Source organism: Clarias gariepinus, chromosome 6 (assembly GCF_024256425.1).
Source record: "Clarias gariepinus isolate MV-2021 ecotype Netherlands chromosome 6, CGAR_prim_01v2, whole genome shotgun sequence".
In the NCBI taxonomy this organism is placed as follows: domain Eukaryota; kingdom Metazoa; phylum Chordata; class Actinopteri; order Siluriformes; family Clariidae; genus Clarias; species Clarias gariepinus.
Window position 1 is genome coordinate 37657338 of NC_071105.1, and position 25103 is coordinate 37682440.

Genomic DNA, 25103 nt, shown 5'->3' on the forward strand with positions numbered 1-25103 from the left:
AGTCTGAGCTAGAAAGAAATCTCCTCGCTTTTAACTTCGTCGTAGCATTCCGTGTGCTTTTTTATAACAACCACCGGAGGTGCTGTTGCGCTCGGTTCAACCAAAATACAACAAACCAAATGAAAACAAAACATTACATTGATGTCTTGTTAGCTGTTGATAAAGAGGGAGGGAGTTACAATCGCTGATTTAAAAAAAAGAGAATAATTCCAGCTTGCATGTTTTATATATATGTATATATATAAATATTATGATGTGCGCCTTTTATATATTGATTACGATTTTTTAGGCAACGTTACAACATTATTACAGCTCGTCTGTCCATCGTTACTTGTGTATAGGGACTGAGGTTGTATATCAGAGTCGAAACAGAATAAAGTGGCAGGGCTAATTTAGACTTCTGCAAGGATGCAAATATTTTTGTGTCGAGACAGAAAGAAGTGGATTATGGGTAAGCAGAGAAGAGTGTCTGGGATCCCGAACTCAAACCAGGATCAGAACTAAATACAGGATTACTGGAAACTTCGATAAGTGTAGAAGCAAAAGAGACAAAGTGAGGAAAAATAAAAGCAGTCGATGAGCTGACTGCAGCCATTCCCAAACTTAACAATGAATAGGCGTGATCGAAAATGTGTAAATCTTCCGAAGACTTAAGATAAATTAAGAATTTCATGTTGTTTAAATCCCATAGCATTATGTTATTAGTTCAGGTTACTTTTATGTAAATACATAATCAGAAACATCTATGGGAATTTTATATTTAACCTAATTACAAAACCGAAAACTAAACGTTTCAATCATTTGTTAGGGCGGCACCTGGTGTAGTGATTAGCCCTGTGACCTCGCACCTGCAAGTTCAAAGCTTAGAGTCCCGCCTTGGGCCTTGTGTTCTTCTGTGGTTAAGGGGTTTCCTCCAGGTACTGCAGATTAGTCTAACTGGCATTTCTAAATTGCTTGAATCATGAGAGTGGGGATATTAGGGTCTCTCTTAGGGTGTGTGGGTGTGTTTGTGTGCACTGTAATGCACTGGCACCCCGTCCAAGGAGGCCCCGCCTTGTCCCTCGAGTCCCCTGGGATAGGCTCCAAGCCCACCGCGACCCAGTACAGTACAGGATAAGTGCTACAGAGATTGAGCGAGAGTGAGTATTAACTTGCTATAAATAACCTCTCGTGGTGCAGTACAGCTTAGGGACCACTAGGGGGGGACCACACTAAGGGGTCCACACTGAGCTAGCGTATGTTGTTGATTTTTTTATTTCATAAGGAAAACGGCAACACGGTGTCGGGTGCTGCGTCCTAAAAATAAGCAGCACAGGAAAAGCCACACCCACTTTGTTTCCTATTGTTTCACTTTCACAGGACACCCAGATAGAGTGAAATTAGCCGCCTATCATTAGCAAACACATTTCTTTCACTTCCATCGTCCATCTATTATTTGTTAGGATATTTAGAAAAAAACATAAACTGCACATTTCCAAGTGTCCCCTGTATCTTAAAGCTACAGCTGAACCTTAAATGTTGGCACCTCTGTAAAATGAAAGAGGACTTCACTTCTCTCAGCCCTATTTCCTCCACACAGGACACAATTTGAGTTTGTACAGGCGACGCTGCCCCCTGGTGGACACTCTATATTACATGTAAAGATGATGTCAGATGCAGAAGCATAAATCAGCCCTCATGTTCAAGTGCAACACACGACACAGACAGCAGTGATACTGGTACTGGTACTGTGCTTATTTCCATAGTCCCAGTGGATACGAGCTTCATGTCCCTGGATCGAGCATGGGTCTCTCAAAAGAGTCTAAGCAGGTCTCTGAGTTTTAAAAGGTGCAGTCGCTGGGGTCGGAGGTGAAGCCGGAGGCCACGCCCCCCCGGCCCCTCAGGTAAACGGCGGAGGCTGATTTGGCTCTGCTGGTTCCAGCGAGGTGATTCTGACCCCCGGGACACTTGTTGTTGTTGTTGACTTCGGCGTCAAGCGTTTCCGTGGTGATGACCCAAGTCGCAGGTCGCAACTTCTTCAGGGCGTAAGGGGTCTTCACTCGCTTTTTAATCTTGTCTCCTGCTCCTTCTCCTGTGAGAAGAAGAAAGAGAGAGAGAGAGAGAGATGAAGCATAGAGCAATGTGGTTTTGCTTTAATGGAAGATTTTTTTCTTTTCACGATTTATAAAGAATAATTGTTTAAATTATTTTGTGTGAAGGGAACCAGAAGGTTCATATTTAGGAGATTTAAGTGTTGTCCTTACCCAGTAAGGGCAGCGTGGTGATGGACAGGTCCAACGAGTTTGGTCTCTCGGGTCTGCGTCCACGGTTCTGTCTGAGCAGCGCCTCCCCTTGTGTCGGTGCCAAGGGCGTTGGCTCAGGCATGGTCATGGGCGGAGCAGGTGGACGTTGAGACGTCGGTGCAGGAGGTTCTGTTAGAGATGAGGAGGACGTCTCTGTGACTGGTGCGGTACTCTCGCCGTTTTCTCCTCCATCTGCGGGTCCGACCTCACTCTCTCCATCACCCTCGCCGTCTCCGCCGTTGTTATTGCTGTTGTTGTTGTTGGTGTTGTTTTCCAGCTGCGCGTCTCTCCGGAGCAGGGGCTCCTGCTCGTCCGGACTGGCGGTCAGGATCCCGAAGCTCACCTCATCTAAGCCAGCACCGTCTTTAAACTGAGAATCAATGGCACTTACAGCGCCCCCTGGTGGCATCTGCGTGGTTAAATTCGCCATTATCGAGGAAACCGCGTTATTGGTGACAACCTTAACTGGGCGTGGCTCAGGTGCGGATTTAGTTCTGACCACGCCCACGTCGGCTTTCTTCAGGTTGCTTTTGCTCAGCTTGCCGAACTTCATCCTGAGAGACGAAGCCACAGCAGGTTTAGAGTGCAGGCTCAGACTGCTGGGTCTCTTCGGGACGTTTTGCTGCTTGGGCAGGATCGACGTAGGCGCGGGAACTTGTGACCCCGTGATGTCAGAGGTCATGTCCGGGAGTGGGTAGAAGGGACCGCGTGAGCTCGCTGCTTCACCTGAGCTGAACTGTTTTTGCGAATGCTCCATCAGGCTCTCGTCTGAGCTCTCACGCAGGTTCCGCTGAACCTCGTTTAGGTCCAGTTTAGGGGTCTCCAGATCCTCCTGGGTGAGCTGGGCATGGGGGTGACGACCCCCGCCGGCCACCGGGACGGGCGTGGCACCTTCAAGTCCTAACATTCCAGATTGAGCTTGTTGACGCTCGTAGTTGATGCAGTTCCTGTTCTTCTCCGCAGCTCCTGCCATCGGCACAGGTTCTGTAGATGCATCGCTGTGAGAAGGTTTAGCTCTCTCCTCGACAGTAGCTGAAGATGAGGTTTCTGGGTAAGTGCCAGTTTTTGGTGCTTGATGTCCACGCGACAAGTTCCTGAGACATAAATACATTTAGCATGATACATACAGTATACAGAGCAAAATTTTTGTTTTTAAATCACAAGATCTAAAAATACAATATTTAAACATCTCGAATAAAATTATTTAAATAAATTAATAAATTAATTAATAAAGCAAGAATTTAATACATTGAAATCAAACAGAATTTTATTCTTTTAGCTTCCAAAAATGTTTCATGTTCCTAATTTTTAAATCTTTATCATAGACAAATGTTTCCACATATATAAACGTATATAATTATAAAAATTCAGAAAAAAATTGTATACAGTGTACTGTATATTCTTTTTCAAGTCTTTAATGTTCTCATTGTTGTTTGTTTGTAGAATTGTTATAATTTTTTAAATTATGCTTTTGAAATATTTAATTGCTCTATTATTTTGTCATTTATTATAGATTTATTTATACAGTCATTTATTGCTCCAATTTTCTCTTTGTTTGCGCCCACTAAGTGACTGGACATGGTGGACTGGATATCCAGATGTTAAATACTTGCTGTGGTCACATGACCGTTTTGCTACCAGATTCTTTACTGCGCAAAATAATTGGCGCTAACCCTAAGTTATCGAAGAGATCCGAGAGTGAATTGATCATTTTAATTGGTGATTTTGGTTAGTATCATTGCTCGTATCGGTTACCTGTGATTGTGCAGCGCCGTGCTCATGTTCACAGCAGGACTTGTGGATTTTTCTCGCTCCCAGAGGATGAGCAGTTCGGCCAGCCGCTCCTCCGCACACTGAGCCGTGAGTCGAGCCTCGGCGTCCTGATCCCAGCAGTCCTCCATCGTCTCCTTTAGAGAGCGCACTGCCTGTACACACACACACACACACACACACGAGGATTTAAACACCCATGCAAGTCAAAAATACTCAAAATATGCTTTACAGTACTCTATATTATACAGTGCATTATAGTAACTAAATCACACAGATCCAAAACCAGATAGCGCTAATATTTTGGCACAAGAGTATCTACGTAATTTAACAACAGATTTTTATGTTATAAGTATTCTTCTGTTTGAAGGTTTGAAGTTCATTCATTTACTGTATGAATCTGTATACAGTATATATACATGCATGTGTGTGTGTGTGTTTTTGGGTTTTGTTTTTACCAGACTGTTCTCCTTCCAGGCCTCAGGAAATTTGGGTCTCTGTTTATGGCGCGAGACCAGCGCCTGCATTTCCTCTATGGTCGGATGATTCCCCGCCTCTGCCTGGAATGCCAGCTGGAACGTGGGCACGGTTTCGCCTGAAAGAGTAGGAGTAGGTCAGAGCAGATTTATGGTCATGAGCTGGTGTCGACACAAAAACATATCATTACTGGCTTTCAGCAGAGCATGAATTACCTGGGAAGAGATCGGCACAGCGCATGAAGCATTCCCAGTACATCAGGCCGAGAGCGTAAACATCCACCTGTTTCAGTGCAGCCTCGCAGTCTCGCAGGTTCACGGCTCCTTCCAGCACCTCCGGAGCCATGTACCGCACTGTGCCCACCTGACATAAACACACACACATCAAACATTCTTCTTCTTCTCATCTCATCTTCACTAAATCAAGCTGAATCACTGAATCGAGTTGAATCGCTGAAATGATGAATCAAACTGAATCACATAATCAAATTTGAATCACTAAATCACCAAGCTGAATTTACTGGCTCACACTTGAATTGTTCAATCAAACTGAATCACAGAATCGATTTGTAAATGAATCAACAGGAGCCACTGAAACATCAGAGAAAAAAAAGACGGAATCCAATCAGAGGGTATGAATCACATTGGACTACTGAATCAATCAATCAATCAATCAATATCCCAGAATCGGGCTGAATCACTGAAGAACACCGACTAACTTAAAATAATATGAATAAGCACATTTACAAAAATCACTCAAGCAAGTTGATCCACTAAAACGAGCTGATGATACAGTACAAATCACCCTGCGTTAACGAATCACACTGTTAAAGCGAATCACTGAATTGACACGCAAAACCAAATCAAGCAGTTGAATGACTGAAACAGTCTAAATGAATCAATCATACCGAATTATTGAATCAAACTGAAGAAAAAAAAAACAAATCATTCAAACTTAATCACTGAATCATGTTGTACTGTATTCATGAATCAAGCAGAATCACTGAATCGTGTTCAATCACTGAAACAATGAATCATAACGAATCCCTCAATCAAATTGAATCACTGAATCATTTTGTGTTCATGAATCGCGCTGAATGACTCAGTCTCAGACTCACTCCTGAAACAACCTGATTATACAGTATGAATCAAATTGGACTACTGAATCACTCAATCGAACCAAGTCACTGAATCGACTTGTGTTAATGAATCAAAACGAAACGATCTGAATAAATGAATAAAACTCAACTATTGAGTCAAACTGTATTACGAAATCAAACTAACTCACTGAAGTTTGGCTTTTTGGCTGAAACAAACCAAATGACTGAAATCCTCCGTATCACTTAATCAAGCTTCAGTAACCCTGAATCAAGCTGTTAACCAAAACCTCCTGGACATTCTGTAAAATTGACGAAAGCATCATTTAAATGTAATAAAATGTAATAAAGGTTGCACAAAGCTTTTCACACCAACAGGACCCTTTCTGAACGTTGTTTCAGACTTTTCATTAGCCGAACTTTTTCTTAAATGACTATTAAGGAGCCCAGAAACCAGTAGAGGAGCCCAGGATCATTTTCAGGAACCTATCCAGTAAAACGAGGCGGCTGCTGACCTCACTGATGGCCGTGTTGTCCTCCTCCGCCTGACCCGACTGCCTCTTTCCCGTCAGAGCCATGGAGAGGCCGAAATCACTGATGACACAGCAGCCGTCTGGTTTCACCAACACGTTCCTGCTGTTCAGGTCCCTGTGGGAGACGGCAGGCTTGTAGACATCTGAGAGAGAAGACACAGAGAAAGAACAAGAGAAAGAGAGATGAATAGCAACGTTTTAGCTGCAGAACACCAGAGTACACTGCAGGATGGGAGACCCTGTGTGTGAGTGTGTGTGTGTGTGTGTGGATGTGTGAGGGAGGGAGGGAAGGACAATATGCCAGATCAGGCCCCATGGGACTCTGCTGCAGGAAAACTGTCGAAAGGGAAAATCAACAACTGCTCTGCCGAGAGAGAAAAGAGAGAATCTCAGCATATTTATAGCACTGCAATCTCTCGCTTTCTCCACAGTCCCAAAATAACACACACTCTCCTCGTGCATCGCTCAGATTCATGTTCACACACACACACATGAGCATGAACCTAACGTTAACTATTCAATGTATGTAAATGAGACCTCTGATATCCCAGGGACCCCCGAGGGCCGACAAAACATACAGAACCCGGAACCGTCAGAACCAGTTTCACTGATCAAACAGCATCATTTCCTTAATTCCCATATTGTTCGTTTTATCATGACACAGGAAACATCTTCAGGGAACAAGAAACCCCGTTAAAAAGCAAAACACCTCCTTAGGATAAACAGAATAAACCTCTTGAGCAACAATGAAACCGAGAAGAAACCAAGAAAACTCTTCCGGAGCCCAAATAAAGATTTTCAAAAACCAAGAAACTTTCTGTTACCCTGTAAACCTATTCAGAAACCAACAAGCCTCTCCAGGAACACAATCAATAGCAACCTCGTTAGAAACTAAATAAACCTTTTCAGCAACCTGAAACCTCTTTAGGAACCATGTAAACCTTTTTAGCAACACAAACCCTGCAAACATTTTCCAAAAACCTTTCAGCAACAATTCGAAACCTCTTTAGGAACTAAAAAAAATGTAAATCTTTTCAGGAACCCTGTAAACCTTAAAAAAAAAAAAAAAAAAGGAAAAACTCATTAGGAACCTGTAAACTTTTTACCCACAAAAAAATAAAATCCATATTTAGGAACCTTGTAAACTTTTTCCACACGAAAAAAATCTCTACAAGAATCCTGTTAACTTAAAAAAAAAAAAAATAAATAAAAATCCTACAAAAAAAAACTCTTTAGAAACCCTGTAAACATTTTCAAAATAATAATAATAATAATAATAATCTTTTCAGGAACCCTGTGAATATTTTAAAAATAAACAAACATATAAAAAAATCTCTTCAGGAACCCTGTAAACTTAAAATATTAATAATAATAATAATAATAATATTTTCTGGAACCCTGTAAACATTTAAAAAATAAAATAAATTCTCTTCAAGGACCTTGTAAACTTTTCCCCCTGAATAATAAAAATCTTTTCAGAGATAAAAAAAAAACATTTTTTAAAAAATCTTTTCAGGAACCCTGTAAACTTAAAAAAATAATAATAATAATTTTAAAATAATAATAATTATAATAATAATAATCTTTTTAGGAACCTTGTAAACTTTTTCCACACGAAAAAAAAAATCTCTAGAAGAATCCTGTTAACTTAAAAATCAAAAAATCAAAATCCTACAAAAAAAACTCTTTAGAAATTTTCAAAATAATAATAATAATAATATTTTCAGGAACCCTGTGAACATTTAAAAAATAAAAAAATAAATAAACAAACAAACAAATCTCTTCAGGAACCCTGTAAACTTAAGAAAAATAAAATTAGTAATAATAATAATAATAATAATCTTTTCAGGAACCCTGTGAACATTTAAATATATAAATAAATTTAAAAAATCTTTTTAGGAACCCTGTAAACTTTAAAATAATAATAATAATAATAATAATCTTTTCAGGAACCCTGTGAACATTTAAATATATAAATTAATAAACAAATAAAAAATCTCTTCAGGAACCCTGTAAAATAATAATAATAATAATAATAATCTTATCGGGCACCCTGTAAACATTTAAAAAATAAATAAATAAACAAATAAATATATAAATAAATTCTTTTTAGGGAACTTGTAAACTTTTTCCCCTGAATAATAAAAATAAAAAAATAAAAACCCTTCATAAAAAAATCTCTCCAGGAACCCTGTAAACGTTATTAGGGCACTCCAGTTACAACCTTTTTCAGCAGGCAAGAAACCTCTTTAGGGACCATGTAAACCCTTTTAATAACAAAACCTGATCTGGGATCCTGTAGACTTTTCCCACATTGAAACATCTTCAGAAGTCCAGTAGACCTTTTCACTTACAGGCAAATTCTTCATGGAGCCTTTAAACTTTTTCAGCCACCGGGTCACTACTTCAGAAACCCTGTAAACCATTTCAAGAACCAAAAAGCCTCTCCTGGGGCCGTGGAAACTTTTCCACGTTTCAAGTACAAAGAAACATCATGAACTCTGTAATCGTTTTGTAAAAACCAATATTCCTCTTCAGAAACACTGCAAACCTTTCCAGCAACAAGAAACCTCTTTAAGAACCACATCAATCTTTTCAGAAACAAAGAAACCTCTCCAGGAACGTAATCAAACATTTCAGCAAGCGATAATCCTATTTGGAAACACAGTAAACATTCTAAACAACAAGAAACCTCTTCAGGAACCCTCCAAACCACTTCAGCAACAAGAAACCTCTTCAGGAACCCTCCAAACCACTTCAGCAACAAGACACCCCTTCAGAGACCACGTAAACCCTTTTAGTCATGAAGAACCCTGTTCTGGAACCCTGCAAACTATTTAAGACCTTTAACTTTAACACTTCTTTAAACCCTCTCACCTAAAGTCACCTCCTTCAGAACCATGTAAACCATTTCAGCGATTAAAGATTCTCTTCAGGAAACCTGTAAAGCATTTCAGACACCAAGGAACATGTTCAGGAACCAGGAACCAATTCAAGGAACCAAGACACCCTCATGTTTTGTGCTGATATCTTGGCAGCCTCGGTACACTCTTCACAGCCAAAGGTCATGAAATCCGTAACCTCCAGTTCTAAAGGACTAAAGAACTTGACTCACCTCCTCTCACCAGCTCCGTGTGAAGGTAAGCCAGGCCTCTGGTGACTGAGACGACCAGACGGCAGCAGCTCAACCAGTCGAGCGTCCTCGTGCTCAGATACGTGCAGAGAGAACCCTGAGGAACACAGATACAGAGAAATAAGACCGACCTGAATACAACACATAGAGAGAGACACACACAAAGAGACAGAGAGAGAGAGAGAGAGAGACTTTGAGGGAAAGACACCTTGAGACAGAAATACAGAGAAAGACATTAAGGGAGAGTCGTATCAAGAGATTCAAATGCCGACAGAGACGAAGAGAAACATGGTGAGAGGCTCAAATGGACAAAGAGAGACAGAGACACAGCAAAAGAAAGACTCAGAGGGAGACAAGTACAGAGAGAGACACAATGAGACGGACTCAGAGAGGAGGACACAGAGACACAGAGACAGAGAAAACCCCACAGATAGACTCAGAGACAAAAACAAATGCAAAGGGAGACTGAGAGAGAGAGAGCGAGAGACAGAGGGACAGAACCGTAGAGGGACAGACACAGAAAGGCTGAGAGAAACACCCAGAGAGACTCAGAGAGAGAGAGAGACAGAAAGAGGCTCAGAGGGAGAGACAGATGCACAGAAAGACTAGGAGAGACACACAGAGAGACTCAGAGAGACAGGCAGAGACACAGAGAGAGACTGTGAGAAACACAGTGAGAGGGAGACTCAGAGAGAGACTTAAAGAGAGAGATACAGAGAGAGAGAGACTAAGAGAGACACACATAGCGAGACTCAGAGAGACAAACAGACAGACACCGATACATAGAGAGAGAGAAAGAGAGACTGAGGCCGAGAGGAAAAGAAATACTCAGAGAATTAAAGAGACATAGAGAGTCTCTCCTCTACACACTGTCTCTCTTGTACACTCTCTAATGTACACTCCCACGTCTGGACACACTCTCTCTCTCCTGCACACACACTCTCTCTCTCCTGCACACTCTCTCTCTCTCTCCTGCACACTCTCTCTCTCTCTCCTGCACACACTCTCTCTCTCTCATGCACACACTTTGTCTCCCCTGCATACACACCCCTCCCTGGTGGCCTGAAAAGCTCTTTAAGACCCACCCCGATGTTTAGATGTCATCGCTATGGCAACACAGTTGGTGGCGCTAAGCTGCAGTAAGTGTAGCAATGATGGAGGCCAAAGTAGTGAATTATTAAAAACTCCGCAGCTCCTACAGTATTCTACCACTTCCTCCATATTTCTGTGTGTGTGTGTGTGTGTGTGTGTGTGTGTGTGTGTGTGTGGTTGTCTTTATAAATAGGTCAGAAAGGAGGAGACAGATACTGCACACCAATTTGTTAGCTTACGCGTTATCTAAACAGGAAGAGGAAGTTAGGAAAGCGAGACTGAGAGCGAGGGAATGGAGAGAGAGAGAGACAGAAGAGGGAGAGATAAAGAGTGTTAGACAGAGCCAGAGAGAGAGAGAGAGAGAGAGAGAGATTTACAGGAAAAGAGAGAGACAGTCAGATATAGAGTGAGAAAATAAGGGGAGAAAAACACAGAGAGAGAGGGACGGGGAAAGTGAGACTCCAATAGAATAAGAAAACAGTTTAGGGAAAAAACAGAGAGAGAAAGAGAGACTAATAGAGTGATGGAGAAGATTAGAGAAAAAAAGATGGAAAGAATCTGAGAGAAAGACAGATATAGAGCGAGAGAGAGAGACACAAGTGGAGAAAACAGAGAAATACAGGTATGGAGTGATCAAGGAGTGGCGAAAGAAAGAGAGAGAAAGAGAGACTGATAGGGTGAGAGGAAGATAAGTGGAGGGAAAAAGAGAGAGAGGAATGTCAAACAGTACAGAGTCAGACAGAGAGAGACAAAGAGAGAGGGAGAGAGAGAGAGGGAGAGAGAGAGGGAGGGAGAGAGGGAGAGAGAGAGAGGGAGAGAGAGAGAGGGAGGGAGAGAGAGGGAGAGAGAGGGAGAGAGAGAGAGAGGGAGAGAGGGAGAGAGAGAGGGAGAGAGAGAGAGGGAGGGAGAGAGGGAGAGAGAGAGGGAGAGAGAGAGAGGGAGGGAGAGAGCAGTTACCTGATGGTTGTTGTTATTGTTGTTAATACTAATGGGTTTTTTTGTTGTTGTTGTTTGTTTATTGTATTGTTTACCTACTATGTAATTCTTTATCTATAATATGTTTATATTGTTTATATATGTTCGGTTAACATTCATGCCGGTATACAGTATAAACTCAGGCATAAATATATAAATAAAGGAGCAGAAATCTGAACTCTTCCTCCTCAGGAAGCGGCTCAGTGGAAAAATCCGACATGACACCGGATCCCTCGGATAGATTCTTCCAAATATAAACTCGGCACGGATTTAATCTCGTTTAGTGGCTCACCGGTGCAGGGTTTGAGGAAGCGAGCGAGAGACAAGCGGAGAGACGGAGAGCAGCATCGCGACCGCTGATGTTCAGCTGAAAACACTCTCCATCCAGCAGGCTTTAACAAGATGCTCAAGATAGACACGCCCACAAAACTCCACGTAAGGCAGAGCCAAAAAAAGTGACCAAATGACAACCAAATGGTGAAAGAGCGCCTCCTAGGGACGTGCGTCCTCTGTGGACTATCATGACCTTCACCTTCAATCTGTGAACTCTCCCGAGAATCGTTTACAAATAATTCTGCGTGTAATAAATAAACCAGAATAATCAGCGCGTAAAAGTGAGAGTGTGGTCAGAGATGCTTACGTGCGGGTAGAAGTCCATGATGAGCAGGTACTCGGGCTGTCCGTCGCTCCCGACGCGCTCCTCCGTCTCCAGGAAGTGCGTGATGTTGTCGTGGTCCAGCAGGAGGCGGTAGATAGAGCGCTCGTTAAGGAACGGCTGCCGATTGTCGCTGGAGAAAACTTTTACCGCCACCGAGCGCTCGTCCAGGGAGCCGCGGTACACCGAGCCGTACCGGCCGCGCCCGATCAGCTGATGGAATACAGACACGAGGGACTTAATAGGGGACAAACATGTCAAACATACAGTGACGATAACGCTGATCAGATTATTTAATTCAGGAATGTTTAGTTAATGAATAACCGCAAAAATAAATGTCAGTTGACACTGGAGACTCCTTCCACAAATGTTAAATGAACATCTTACATCAATATACTGTAATCTGTTTATTCGAAGCATCAGCTGTTGCTATGGAGACGGTAACGCATAAAATCGAACCCGTTCATGTGTAGCTGCGCCGTTGTTACATATAAATAATTCAGCGATTTCTGGCCAATCAGAATCCGGACTCTTTCTGCTTCTTTAAATTGACATCACGTACTAAGAAAGGAAATCGATCACCCGCTGCCTCGGTGCAAACTGGGAGTTTTTCCGAAGATCACGTTACTTAAGTACACGGGAAAATGCGCTGATTTAATTATTCCCAAAAATCCATCGGAGCAGATGGAACGGGAACGCCGCCAGAGTGAGACGAGCTCACCTCCAGGAGCTTGAGATTGTCCAGGTCCAGCGATGGAGCCGAGAACGCCGCCTCCAACATGTTCAGGTTATGAAGACTCTGTTTGCCACGTCCTGTATCGACCCCACACACACACACACACACACAATCACAAAGTGTACACTAAGTGTTTTAGAGGTGATGCTGAGTGCTCTTCTCGTTATGGCCACTCACCTCGCAGTACACGCAGGCAGAAAAAGACCAGCACAACCAGCACGGCTACCATGGAGACGGTTGCCAAGGCGATCAAGATGGCCTCCTCTCGGTCGTGATGGCCCGTTGCTGGATGAACAGGGATGCGGGAAGATAAAAAAGGTTAACAAGAAGGACCGACCTTCGTCTGTGGACCATTTGGAATACTGCTACAGTGACACACACACACACAGACACACACACACTTACAGATTGGTGGTGCGAGTGTGGATCTGGGAGGGGGAAAGTCCTCGGTGAAGTTCAGGTTGCACATGTCTTTGCTACAACAGCAGAAGCGGTAGGTGCCGTTCTGGATCTGGGAGGGCGTCTCCGTCACCTGGCAACGGTCGTCATAGCACATCCGCTGGACACCCTGAACCCCCCAGCAACCTGCGTTAAACATTAGGAACAACAACAAAAAAAATTGTCTTACAAATGTGAACAAATTAACTAACTGGTGCTATTTGTAGTTATGCATTATTTATTATAAAAAAAATGAATATATATGAATATTTATGATGTTGCATCAAAGTTAGAATTCAATGTATGTCATATTTATTTTAAGTAAAAAAAAATAAGAATAAAGGTTATAATTAACAGTAATAATATGTGCATATGTTGAATGTTTTTAAATACATTTTGAAATCAATACACAGCGTTATACAAAACAACACACTGTATTGCTCAAAACTCAAAAAACTCTTCAGTCTCTTTGTTGCTTTACAGCTTTTAAAGTTCAACCGTTTCCTTTGGGAATGAAGCCTAAAGTTTTCATCTGGACTTTATTTCCTGCCACAGTTACAGTTACTGTAGCTCACACTGCTGGGGTGGAGCCGGATCCCATAACAGGCGGCAGGGGACGTGTGGCCCTTGTTGCCTCAAACGGGTCTCTGGTGAGCTTTAACGTAGCAACACGGGTTTCATCTTAGATTTAATTGTAAATCAGGGATTAGGAAAGACATGGTTTAATGGGAACGAGTGTCAGATATAGAGCAGAAAAAGGAGAGAGAGAGAGAGACTTGGCTGTAAATGCTATTATAAATAAATTAAATGATAGCTGTAAACATTGTCGTGCTTCGGTTGCCAGATGCAAGTTTTTTTCCAAAATTTTTATTTCTGTTTTGAAAAACAAAACAAACTTCAAATCAATTTTAACAAACTTAAGTAGTAGGGTAAGTATCCATTTAACATTGAACGTCTAAAAAAAACGTCAACACCAGACGTCGCAGGAGCAGCACGTGTAGTAAAAGGACACAATAAAAAAAAAGGCAACACACAAAAAAATACTAGTTTCATTAAAGGAGTTATAACTTGCTGCTGAAGAATGCTAACATAGTTCATGCTAGGCCACGCAATGTTGGAAAAGCAGAGCTAAAAATAAAGGTGTGTAATTATTTTAATAATGTATGTATTATTTTATTAAGTCCAAAATAAAATTCTGGAAATCGCTAGCAATAAACTTCTCAAGTCTTTAAACAGGAAATCAGGAATGTAAAACAACCATGATTGTTGTATAAAGTTCAAAGGAAAGGAATCAACCTTACGACCAATCAGATTTTAGAAGAAGACAAAAGTTATTTTAAATGCATGTTTACATTTTTAAACATTAAAAAAAGAAGTAGAAGATGTAAATTCTTATTAATTTTTATATTATCTATATTTTTATACCTCTCACACCTTACACTTTCATTTCATAAATTCTGTTCTTGATGAATTTAAATTTTGATTTAACTTTGTAACTTATTTTCCAGGTTTAATGTGACTTTATTGCAAATCCTGTCTTTAGTTCATGTTGTTGTCTTACTGTAGTTGCATATTCTAGTGTAGAAATGTTCATTTGTTGTGTTGTGTAATTCCATTTTCTGTGGCAAATTTTTTAAAAAAAATTTAAAATTGCTCTTTATTTTTAAAATGCTACTGTTTCTACTGTAGATGTCTGTTGAGGATATAATTGTATAAAAAGAAATCTGTGATGTGTTAATAAACGTATAGGCAGTCCGTAGTCTCTGGAAACTTGCTAGGCTTTGGTAGATTTTTAGGTTGATCTTGTGAATAATTAGTTGTTTTGTTGAATTTCAATTGAATTGAGACTCGAAAATAAAAATTTTTGTTTTTATAATAAATAAAATAAAAATCAACCAAATCAAAATGTAAACTTGTATAAATTAAAAAAATTATTACACCATATACACACACACACACACACACACACACACAAAAACCACAATATGCAACTGAATATACTTTCCCCATCTCTATTATTTACAAATGTTAAATAAAATATGAACAAATGATATACATTATAATATAATTTGATATAATAAGTAATAAATAATATAAAATATAGATTTTAGTTTGCACCTGCGACCATCTATAGATGTTTATCATTGTAGTGCTTTAAAACAGCATGTGTGTACGCCCTGTACCTCGTACCTTGCTTGACCAGATGCACGCCGTTCTGTTTTTTCTCCCACAATCCATAGCACCGGCCACCCTGGCTGCAGCGAATGGTGTTGTTTTCCAGGAAGACACGCCCCTCTCCCCCTCCATCGATGCGCTTGGAGAGATCCTGATGCTCTGTATACGCGCACTCCCTCTCTTCACTCTGAGCGGCTACGCGGGAAGACAAACACAGAGTCACAGTCTAGTGAAAATGGAAAATTTAGTTATTTTCCATTCAATGACCTTGAGGTCAAGGCTTATTTACAACGAAAACACACAACGGTGGAGCACAAACACTAGAGGGGACAAGTGAAATTATAAGAGAAGAAACACCAAAAAAAAAACGTGATGGAATCAGAAAATGTCTAATATAAATGTTGAGCTGCTACGGTAGCTAGCTGCTATATACTGTATATATATATATATATATCACTATCTGTATCACTCTGTCCAGCTTTTAAGGCTGATAATTAATGGATGGGTTTCAGCACCAGAGAATGTAAACACTAATAAAGGCCCAGCTCTGCCTCTTATAAACACACACATGCATGTGCGCAAACAAACACACACACACATACGCGCACACACAACCCACCATATGAGTCACACACATATTTTCAGCCCAGAAAATACAAACACATCAAAATAACCTGAATATGCTTTTAAAAAAAAGATAATTCAAAAATAATACCAAGTAATATAAAATAATAATAATAATAATAATAATAACAATAATAATGCTTGAAAATTACCATAATATTTTCTCAACCTTTTAATCATCTTCATTAAACGAGATTAAAGGAAATCAGGAATATATACAAACATGATTGTTTTATAAAGTTAAAAATAAATAGATAAATAAATAAAATTTAACCTTCTATAAAAGGTAATAAAAGGTAACCTTCTGACCAATCAGATTTAAGAAGAAGAAGACTTGAGCGCTCGCACTGCAAACGTTGACACGGTTCCTAAAATCGACGGTTTTAGTGCGGTTTTTGCGAACACTGTCTCATGATTATTTACTCATTATTAAATCACAGCGTCAGTGTCCGACTAAAACACATTTACGTCTCATCTAAAGTTATTTTAAGATAAGATCGTCGGTAATGACGAGGATTATGTCACTAGTTTAACCGCTTGTCCAGAAAAAAAGACCAACAAGTGCATGAGTCACTCTGGTTTATTCGGGGATTGAGGAGGCTGTCTTGCCTTTCAGCACTGAGAGAGAGTTTTTTAAAGATATAAATTTATATATTTTGTTTTTTTCTTTTGCCCAAAATTAAAAAATTTCAGTTTTTATTTTTTCTTTCCTGTATTTTTTTTTTTTTTTTTTACATATTTGTTTCCTCTTCCCTTACGGGGCTCTGTACAAACTGAATGTGATGCAGAAACATTTCATAATAACAGGACTGATGTGTGTATGTGTGTGTGTGTGTGTGTTTGTGTGTGTGTGTGAGTCAGGCCCTTAGACGACATTGTCTCTCGCGGGGGCCTGGAGTCTATCCCAGGAGGCTTAGGACATGAAGCAGGATACACCCTGGACATGGTGCCAATTAATCGCAGGGCACACACACACACACACACGCACACACACACATACACACACACTACAAGCAATTTAGGAATGCCACTTAGCCTAACCTGCATGTCTTTGGACTGTGGGACTACAGTTGTACAAGTGACTTGTATCTGACTCCAATGTGGACACGTCTGTCCTCTGAAATAGAACGTTTGAGCCACACAATGATACGACGCCTGAGTTCATGCGACCGCTCATTCATTTAAAACAATGGATGCGATTTTAGTAAAAACATGCCTGGGGTTTTGCTCTGGAGGACAGCGGGCCGTATTGCGTCAGGCGCCTTTTTCGGAATCGAGTCACGTCAGGCTGGTAATGTGAACGTGGCCTTAAAGCCCTCTAATGCTCATAAACAGACATGAGGAGAATCCTGTATACTTTGTGCTCTTTAGATATAAAATCACTTCACTGTGCCATATTCAAAGACATTACAAAAGCAAATGTTTGAACGTTATTTTGTGAAGCTGAAATAATAAAGTAACAAAGAACATCTTTTGACGCGTTTGAGCTGATCACTGAGTTGAGCAATGTCTGTTTTCCTCCTCAGATCACTAAGCTGTAGAGATTTAACATGCAAAGGTTAAGAGAGATAAAGATTATACAGTGGCATTTTGTGCAAGATTTAGTTTAGACATAGCACAGTGCATCGCAAGAACGTTATCAAGGACGGTAGCAAGAAGAAATCGGAGCCACTTTCAGTTTGGTTTTTAAAGCAGCCGGTGCCAAAGGAATCATAAATTAAGGTTAAGTGGGGTTTAACGTCTATTTATTTCAGATTTTACTTCATTTACATGTCCTTTCTAAATGTTTTGATTGTATTTTGTGTGCAAAAAAAACATTTATGGAATATGATTGTTGGAATTTGGTAATATTAATAATATTTTTGGGAGGCTGGAACAGATTATCTGCATTTACATTATTTCCTATGGGAAAATGTGCTTCGCAATATGAATTTTCACCATAAGAATTTTATAAAAAAAATACAAGTTTAGCTCTATTACAGCCTATACACTACACTGGTCTGCTGCATAATTTATAGATTTGTATCCACCACATTCTTTTTAAAATAAATCTAAATAAATAATAATTATTATTAATTTGTGGTTGTTGCTTTTGTTATTTTATAATGTATGTATAGTATTCCAATAAAAACAGAATTTTAATGCATGCTACACGACCGCAGGTTTAACGAGGTGTGCTGCTGAAACGAGCGATTAATGATTAATTATTTATGCTCTTCCTGTGCGGGTTTTTTTCACACTGTGACAGAGCAAAGGAACTTCAAGCCAACTCGCTAATCTGTCCATCCATCCATACTTTCATCCATCTGCTGCGCTCAGCCGAGTTACAGCACATCAAGTAACAGGAAAAACCTTCTGTGTGTGTGTACAGTATGTGTGTGTGTGTGTGTGTGTGTGTGTGTGGATAACAGAGAGAGTGAGAGATGTTACATCACCACTATGAAGCAAGAAAGATAAAAGTGTTGTGACTCATGACTTCACATGAGTTAGAACTGACGTTTCTATGGTAACGAAACATTTGACAATTCGGTGAAGGTTTGTGTGATCAGCGGCGTCTGTGCTCATTACTGTACATCCAACAGTCACACACACACACACACACACACACAAACAACCATGCACTGGGTTTTTAAAACTCTTAAGTCATCTTCTGTTCTGTATGCAAAAGTATTGGCCCCCATCTTTTCCAGGGATGAAAAATATTTTACATTTTTTTCAAAAAATATTAAACATCTGTTTCACAGAATCTAGTTTCTTAAAATGTGGTTGTAACTGACATAATATTGAGTCGACAGCTAGTAACAGTTGCTAGGATTACTGCGAGTTATAACTGCAAGCTGTACATGTTTCAAGGATCCAGCCCTTACTGGATTCTTCAACCTCTTTGTCACAAATCTCAGTAGTGTTCAGAAAAATACACTGCTGTGCCATTAATATCAAACATTTTAGTATATTTTTTTAATATTCAAAAATCTAATATTTTACTTTAAAAGCGCCGCATGCACAAAGGTGTCCCTTGGGCTCTGATCGCATTGGCTGCACAGAGGTTTCTAGTGATGCATTAATTAAATTTATATTGGTAATTTGCATTGTGCACAATAATTTCGCTGGACATGTCAATTAAGTAGACATTCAGACACACACACACACACACATAGAAACACAGCACAGGACAGTTTCATGTTTAATGTGAACGAATGGTATTTTAAAATCTCGGGCGAGCCAGCCAGGAGGCACTGGTCATCTTTCTCATTATAGGTATTTGTTGCTTAACATCTGTTCACACAACATCCAACCGTATACACACTACCAGTCAAAAGATTGGAAATACCTTCTAACTCCATGGTCTTTATTGCTTTCTACACGGTAAATCAATGCTGAAGGCGTTTCTCTAAAATACGCCATAATCTCTTTTGAACAGTTGATATTGAGATGTATATCTGCTACTTCTGCTCTGTAAAGCTTCATAACGGATCTAATCTGAGGGGCTTGTTTGTTAATTGGTGATTTCTGAGGCTGGTAAATAAACTTCTCCTCTACACCAGAGGTCAGTTTTGGTCTTGATTTCCTGGGAAGGTCTTAATGAGAGACAGTTTCATCATGGAGCTTGATGGGTTTTTACAAACGCACCCGACACAATACTGTTCTAGCAAGAACCGTTCTAGAACAGCTGACCTTCATGTCTTACAATAACAACCAATTATGTGCCATATGTGTAATTTTATAGTTTTAAAAAAACATAAAAACTATTGTTCTAAATATGAAAAGGGCATCCACTAAATGCTTGTGAACTTATGACAGTTCGTTAAGTTGAATGAAATGTGATGGTTTAATTGCAGGAGATTCCCAAACACACTTTATGTAGTGAATGCAGCCTCATATCTCTTGCGCACGAAGATCTTATGTACTGTATATGTTGAGTAATAAAGTGGAAGTGAAACAAAAGAGTATTAACCCTTAAAGCCAAGCGGCACGGATCCGTGCAAGTAACACAGTGTTGGTCAATGACCGATTAAAGAATAAAAAATGCTTAAATACTTATGCAGAAGTCCTACCACTTATACAGAAGTGTGTGTCAGCAGCAGGGGAGACCTCAGACACCGAACTCTTTCGGATATGTCAGGTAGAACCAATCATATCATTACTTTAAAAACATGTAAAGTTTACAGATACTGAAATACAGGAATGATGTCACAAAAAGGTGGAACGCACCAAATTAATGTATTATTATTATTATAATGTTTTTCCATAAAAACAACAAAAACAACCGTAGGAACATGTGATCATGTATATCTGTGCTATTTCTTTGCCTATGTGACCCATGTAAAAAATTGCACAGTCATGTTTGTATAATTGGCTAAAATAAAATAAAATTAATTTCATATATTGCCTATAATGTGCTGAAGAAAAAATATGTCACTCTATATCACACAATCCTAAGCTTTCTTACATTTTAGCTTTGTCATACTCGAAAATCATGGCAATTAAAGAAAAAAAATGTTCTGCTTCACTGAAAGCTATGTTTCTACCAAAGATGAAAGTGCACTGAAGAGTGAATAAATGCAAACTAAAATTCCGCCTGTCTCCTGAGTCTAACTTCAGACGCTCACACACCAGGGTCCTTACAATCACAGGTGAAGTGTTGTACATTATAAAATCCTTTATACATGTTCTTCAATGTATAAACGATTGGTGACTCAGTGACTGGATGCAGTCCAGATAAAAAAAAGTGAGAGCCCGGATAAAAAATGTGAGAGTGTTGCATCAGGAACAAATCCGGCATGAAACCTGTGCCAAGTTGTTTTGCGGATCAGATGGCCCGCTGTGGCGACCCCTCGACAGGAGCAGCCGAAAGACCAACAACAACCTTATGGCCTTGTTCAAACGGGGGTTAAGTTTCTGGATAAACGAACGCGCTCTGAACGTCCTAGACGTTTATGTTGCGTTTTGTGGTGGCGCTTGATTGACTTCTACACCGGCGTTCGTTTGTCTCCGTCTAACGTTAGCCTGCAGCCCAAATTGTAGTTTGTGTGTTAACCTGTGGGGGCAGTGTGTCGGGAACTGGATATGAAAGCCTGCCGCTACCGGGTTCACTCTCTGACTGCACAACGTCGGATTAAAGGAAGTTTTTTTTGTGGTTTATGAAAAAATGCGCAAGTTTTTCTAAAAATTTTTTTTTATATTTTGCCTTTTTCCACATTTCCCTATGTATGGATGTATGTAGGATCATGGGATATATCCAGTCCTCCGAAGCGTAAAATGAACGCGCAAAAAAACGAATTATGAGTAAGGGTTAGCATGCGGAACAGGGTGGATAGTCAGAAAAGATGCCATTGTACCACTGGTTTTGTGTCACTAGAATGAAGCGCGTGGTAGCACAAGATCTTTCGACAAAATGGGAAGAAAAATCCTGCAAGAAATCGATGCAACTCTTTTATTTATCTAAGGAGAGATTAAACAATTAAAAAACGATTATATGCAAACTTAAGATTTTTAGATTGCTCTTTTGCAGATGTGATCACAGATGTTGCGATACAAGTGAAAGAATATAACAGAAATTTTAATTTACATTTCTGCGTTTAAGTTCAAGTTAACAATTGTACTGTGCGATTCCAGTTCGATATAAACAAACCTACTTTTTCTTTATACCTACTAGATCCAACCGATAAAATTCTACGTACAGCTGAAGGGGAAAAAAAAACTTATGACTCGAAAGATAACATGTTCAAGGTCTGGAGGCTGGTATTGTTCTTTGAAGTCAGCCATCTTGTTTTATTCTGTACAATATCGTTACAATAACGGAGACCTGGTGTGTTGGGTGTGTGTGTGTGTGCGTGTGTGTGTGAAAGCTGAACATAGGCACAATAAGCACACTGCAGAACCAAATTAAGCCCTCCTGCTCTGTTTACTGTGCAGATCTGCAACTATTTCCGTCACGTCTCTCTCATACACACACGCACACACATAGACACACACGTTTCGTTTCTTTCCTGTCCACAAGGAAGGTCAGCGCTGAAATTATTTGCATGGGGAACAATGCCGGGCCTTCCTGCACCTCCTTCTGGAAGTGCCTTATGGATTCTTTCGGGGCAGCTGTGTGTGTGTGTGTGTGTGTGTGTGGGTATGGGTGTGTGCATATGGGTGTGTGTGTTGTATGTGTGGGAAACAGAGGCCTTTTTATTTCTTATATACTACATACATTTCATAGATCATACATCTGACATCTTTTCATATCACAAACCACAAATGTACTGTTTATATGAAGGAGAAGAAAAGTGTGATGAGACAGTGTGAGGTCATGATATCGATAGAGTGAGAAATGACATCACAATGCAAAAGATATCATACGGCCTGACGTTACTTTTAAAACTGTTTTTTTTTTACATTTTTTTTTCTTTCTTAATTTCTATACTGTAAGAGGTGGGCATGTAGTAGTAGTAGTAGTATCATGTACATCCTGCTCTATTTAAATGATTAAGGTTAAATTATAACTGTATGTATTAAACTCATGATTATCATTTAAATAATATTTTCCATTCTGCTTTGTTAGCAAACCTGATGTATAGGTATCATGACAAATATATTTTTTAGATATATTGAGCTGTACAGTATGAGTGCCTAATATTTATTATATTATTATGTTAAAAATGTTTATTTAAAAAAAATTATTAAACAATTGTTAATATTAGGATAGAAACAGAAACTATACAAGAATTAAGACTTACCAGTAACAGGACTGAGCAGAACCAGAGCAAAAAGGCCCACATGGAGGACTGTCATGTCTCCGGACTGTTTTTTATCCATCTTCATATAATGAAAAAATATTTCTTTATAATAATAATAATAATAATAATAATAATAAATTAAAAATCTGGATTTTGAAATTCTTCTAAAGTAAAAATAAAGTGTTGGAAACACGTAGAGAATGTAGAATAGATTTCTTTATAATAAAAAAAACAGTGGATTATGAATATATCCTTAATAATAATGTTAAGATTAATAAATAAATGAATTGATTGATTGATTGATTGATTGATTGATAAGGTTAGGTCCATAGAATGAGGCTGTAGGATGATCCAGGCTGCTCAAGAAGAAGAAGAAGAAGAAAAAAATCGAGGAAAAAATGAATCAGATGTAAATGTAATTCTTTCAAGCCGACACAACTTTGCCGTTTGCTTTTGTTCCTGAAAATCGAATTCGACAGAAAGTAACAAAGATCAAAGGATCCGTCAAGCCGGGATCATCCGGAAACGATTTCCTCAATCCAGCCAGGATCCTCCTTCCTCATCCCCGAGATTAAACACAAACAGCTGGTTCGAGGAGGAAAAGATCTCCACCATCCTGTCGGGGCTCGGCTGTGCGCTTCATCCTGCCCGCGTCCCTCCGCGTTCCGTTTGATCTGGCGGCCGAATGCGTTAAAGGCGCGAGCCGAGCCGAGCCGAGCCGCGCGCGCTGTCGGGAGATCCGGACTCCAGACAGGCAGCTGGAAACGCCTCGATCATCCCGGAGAGTCTCCAGAGAGACGATTGTTCATGCTGTGCGTATTACAGCGAGGCGGACTGACAGCCCCGCGGTGGCGCCATCTAGCGTCAGAGCCCCGACATTACCGGAATCATAATAATAATAATAATAATCCATACATTTTCTATTTTCTTTAAGGGCCTTAGGCCTAGAACTGTTTACAATGTTTTTTTATTTATATATTTATTTAATGTGTCACATCTCTCCAAAGTGCTGGCAAAGTGGCTTAGAGGTTAACACTGTAGCCTCGCACCTACGGTGTCCGGGTTCGATTCAAAAAATTTTATTTTCCTATGAGAAAATAAAATTTGATTTACAAGTGTTTTGGAATATGAGCCCACTGCCGGAACGAATTATGCTCGTAATCCAAGTTTAGCACTGTATTATTTTCTATATTGTAGAATAATGCTGAAGGCATCTGTAATGCATGGAGTTTACATGTCCTTTCTGGGGCTGTGGAACAAATAGTTTAAGTTTTTATTATTTCCTATGGGAAAATAAAATTTGATTTACAAGTGTTTTGGAATATGAGCCCGCTGCCGGAACAAATTATGCTCGTAATCCAAGTTTAGCACTGTATTATTTTCTATATTGTAGAATAATGCTGAAGGCATCTGTGTGCATGGAGTTTACATGTTCTTTCTGTGCTTGCTGGGTTTCCTCCAGGTTATCCAGTTTCTTCCTGCAGTGCAAAGACTTCCAGATTAGGCTAATCAGCGTTCCCTAATTGTGTAAGTGTGTGTGTGTGTCCTGCGATGGATTGGAACCCTGTCCAGGTTGTACCGCGCCAGGGCTGTTGGTGGGATAGAGACCCCCAACCCTGGAGGTGTGAAGCGACAGTTCTGAGATGTCTTTTCTTCTCCAAAAAAGGGGCTACAATGGTTTCATGCTCTTGTACTACAATTGTATTTAATGCACCATACCTCTTCAAAGTGTGCATGTTGCACCACATGGTTCAAGCAGAATGTCTTTTTATCGCTACTGAATACTGTACTATACACATCACACATTAACATTACCTAAAAGAAGAAAAAAAGGAAAAGCCATACATTTTCTGCAGGGGCCTGGAGGACGTCTCTAGAAACCCAGGTGAAACTCTGGATTGGGTGCCAACCCACTGCATTCTACAAAACCCAAAAACACCAATCAGCATGTTTAAGGAAACCCACAAAGCACGGGGAGAACATCCAAACTCCATGTTCACGAACTGAAGGTGGGATTCAGACCCCATCAACAGTTCTAAATGCTAAACCAGTGTCTAATAATGATGTCTAATCTTCTCCAAAAGGGGCCTGGAACTGTTTGCAATGTTTTTATTTTCTTGTGTATGCTGCACCACATGGTCTAAGGAGGACGTTGTCTTATCTCTACTTCATAATGTACAGTACACTTCCAGTCTAAACACCTCGCCTTTCAATTGATGTGCGGTGAAACCCCGGATTGGCCGTAACACGTTTTGCGAGTGGCCCGCAAGACGAGCGAAGATTTTTAATAAATTTTAACTTGTAAAACAAACAAGTCTTGGTTTACGAGTACCGAGTATCATGTATCACGCATGCGCTTCTTGTTTTGACGCAGAGCGTCACGTGATCACAA

General features: G+C 39.9%; 1 protein-coding gene across 1 annotated transcript; it reads right to left on the bottom strand.

Annotated features, from left to right (window-relative positions):
• Positions 1–1565: 1565 nt before the first annotated feature.
• Positions 1566–23512, bottom strand: bmpr2a (bone morphogenetic protein receptor, type II a (serine/threonine kinase)). The gene is made up of 13 exons (XM_053498805.1): positions 22712–23512; positions 15378–15557; positions 13155–13334; positions 12927–13034; positions 12735–12826; positions 11999–12226; positions 9274–9388; positions 6141–6301; positions 4745–4892; positions 4511–4647; positions 4038–4207; positions 2244–3376; positions 1566–2071 (listed from the first exon to the last, which is right to left on the bottom strand). The coding sequence occupies exons 1-13, from the start codon at positions 22794–22796 to the stop codon at positions 1821–1823; spliced, it is 2988 nt and encodes a 995-aa protein (XP_053354780.1). The 5' UTR covers positions 22797–23512; the 3' UTR covers positions 1566–1820.
• Between the last annotated feature and the right edge of the window lie 1591 nt (positions 23513–25103).

Bases quoted from the DNA above. Each gene is read 5' to 3' on its own strand.
- bmpr2a (XM_053498805.1), bottom strand. From the start codon at position 22,796: ATGAAGATGGATAAAAAACAGTCCGGAGACATGACAGTCCTCCATGTG. The intron at 9,389-11,998 runs GTAAGCATCTCT...TGTGTTCCTCAG, and splicing joins TCATGGACTTCTACCCGCAC to GGTTCTCTCTGCACGTATCT. The intron at 4,648-4,744 runs GTAATTCATGCT...CTACTCTTTCAG, and splicing joins CTGTGCCGATCTCTTCCCAG to GCGAAACCGTGCCCACGTTC.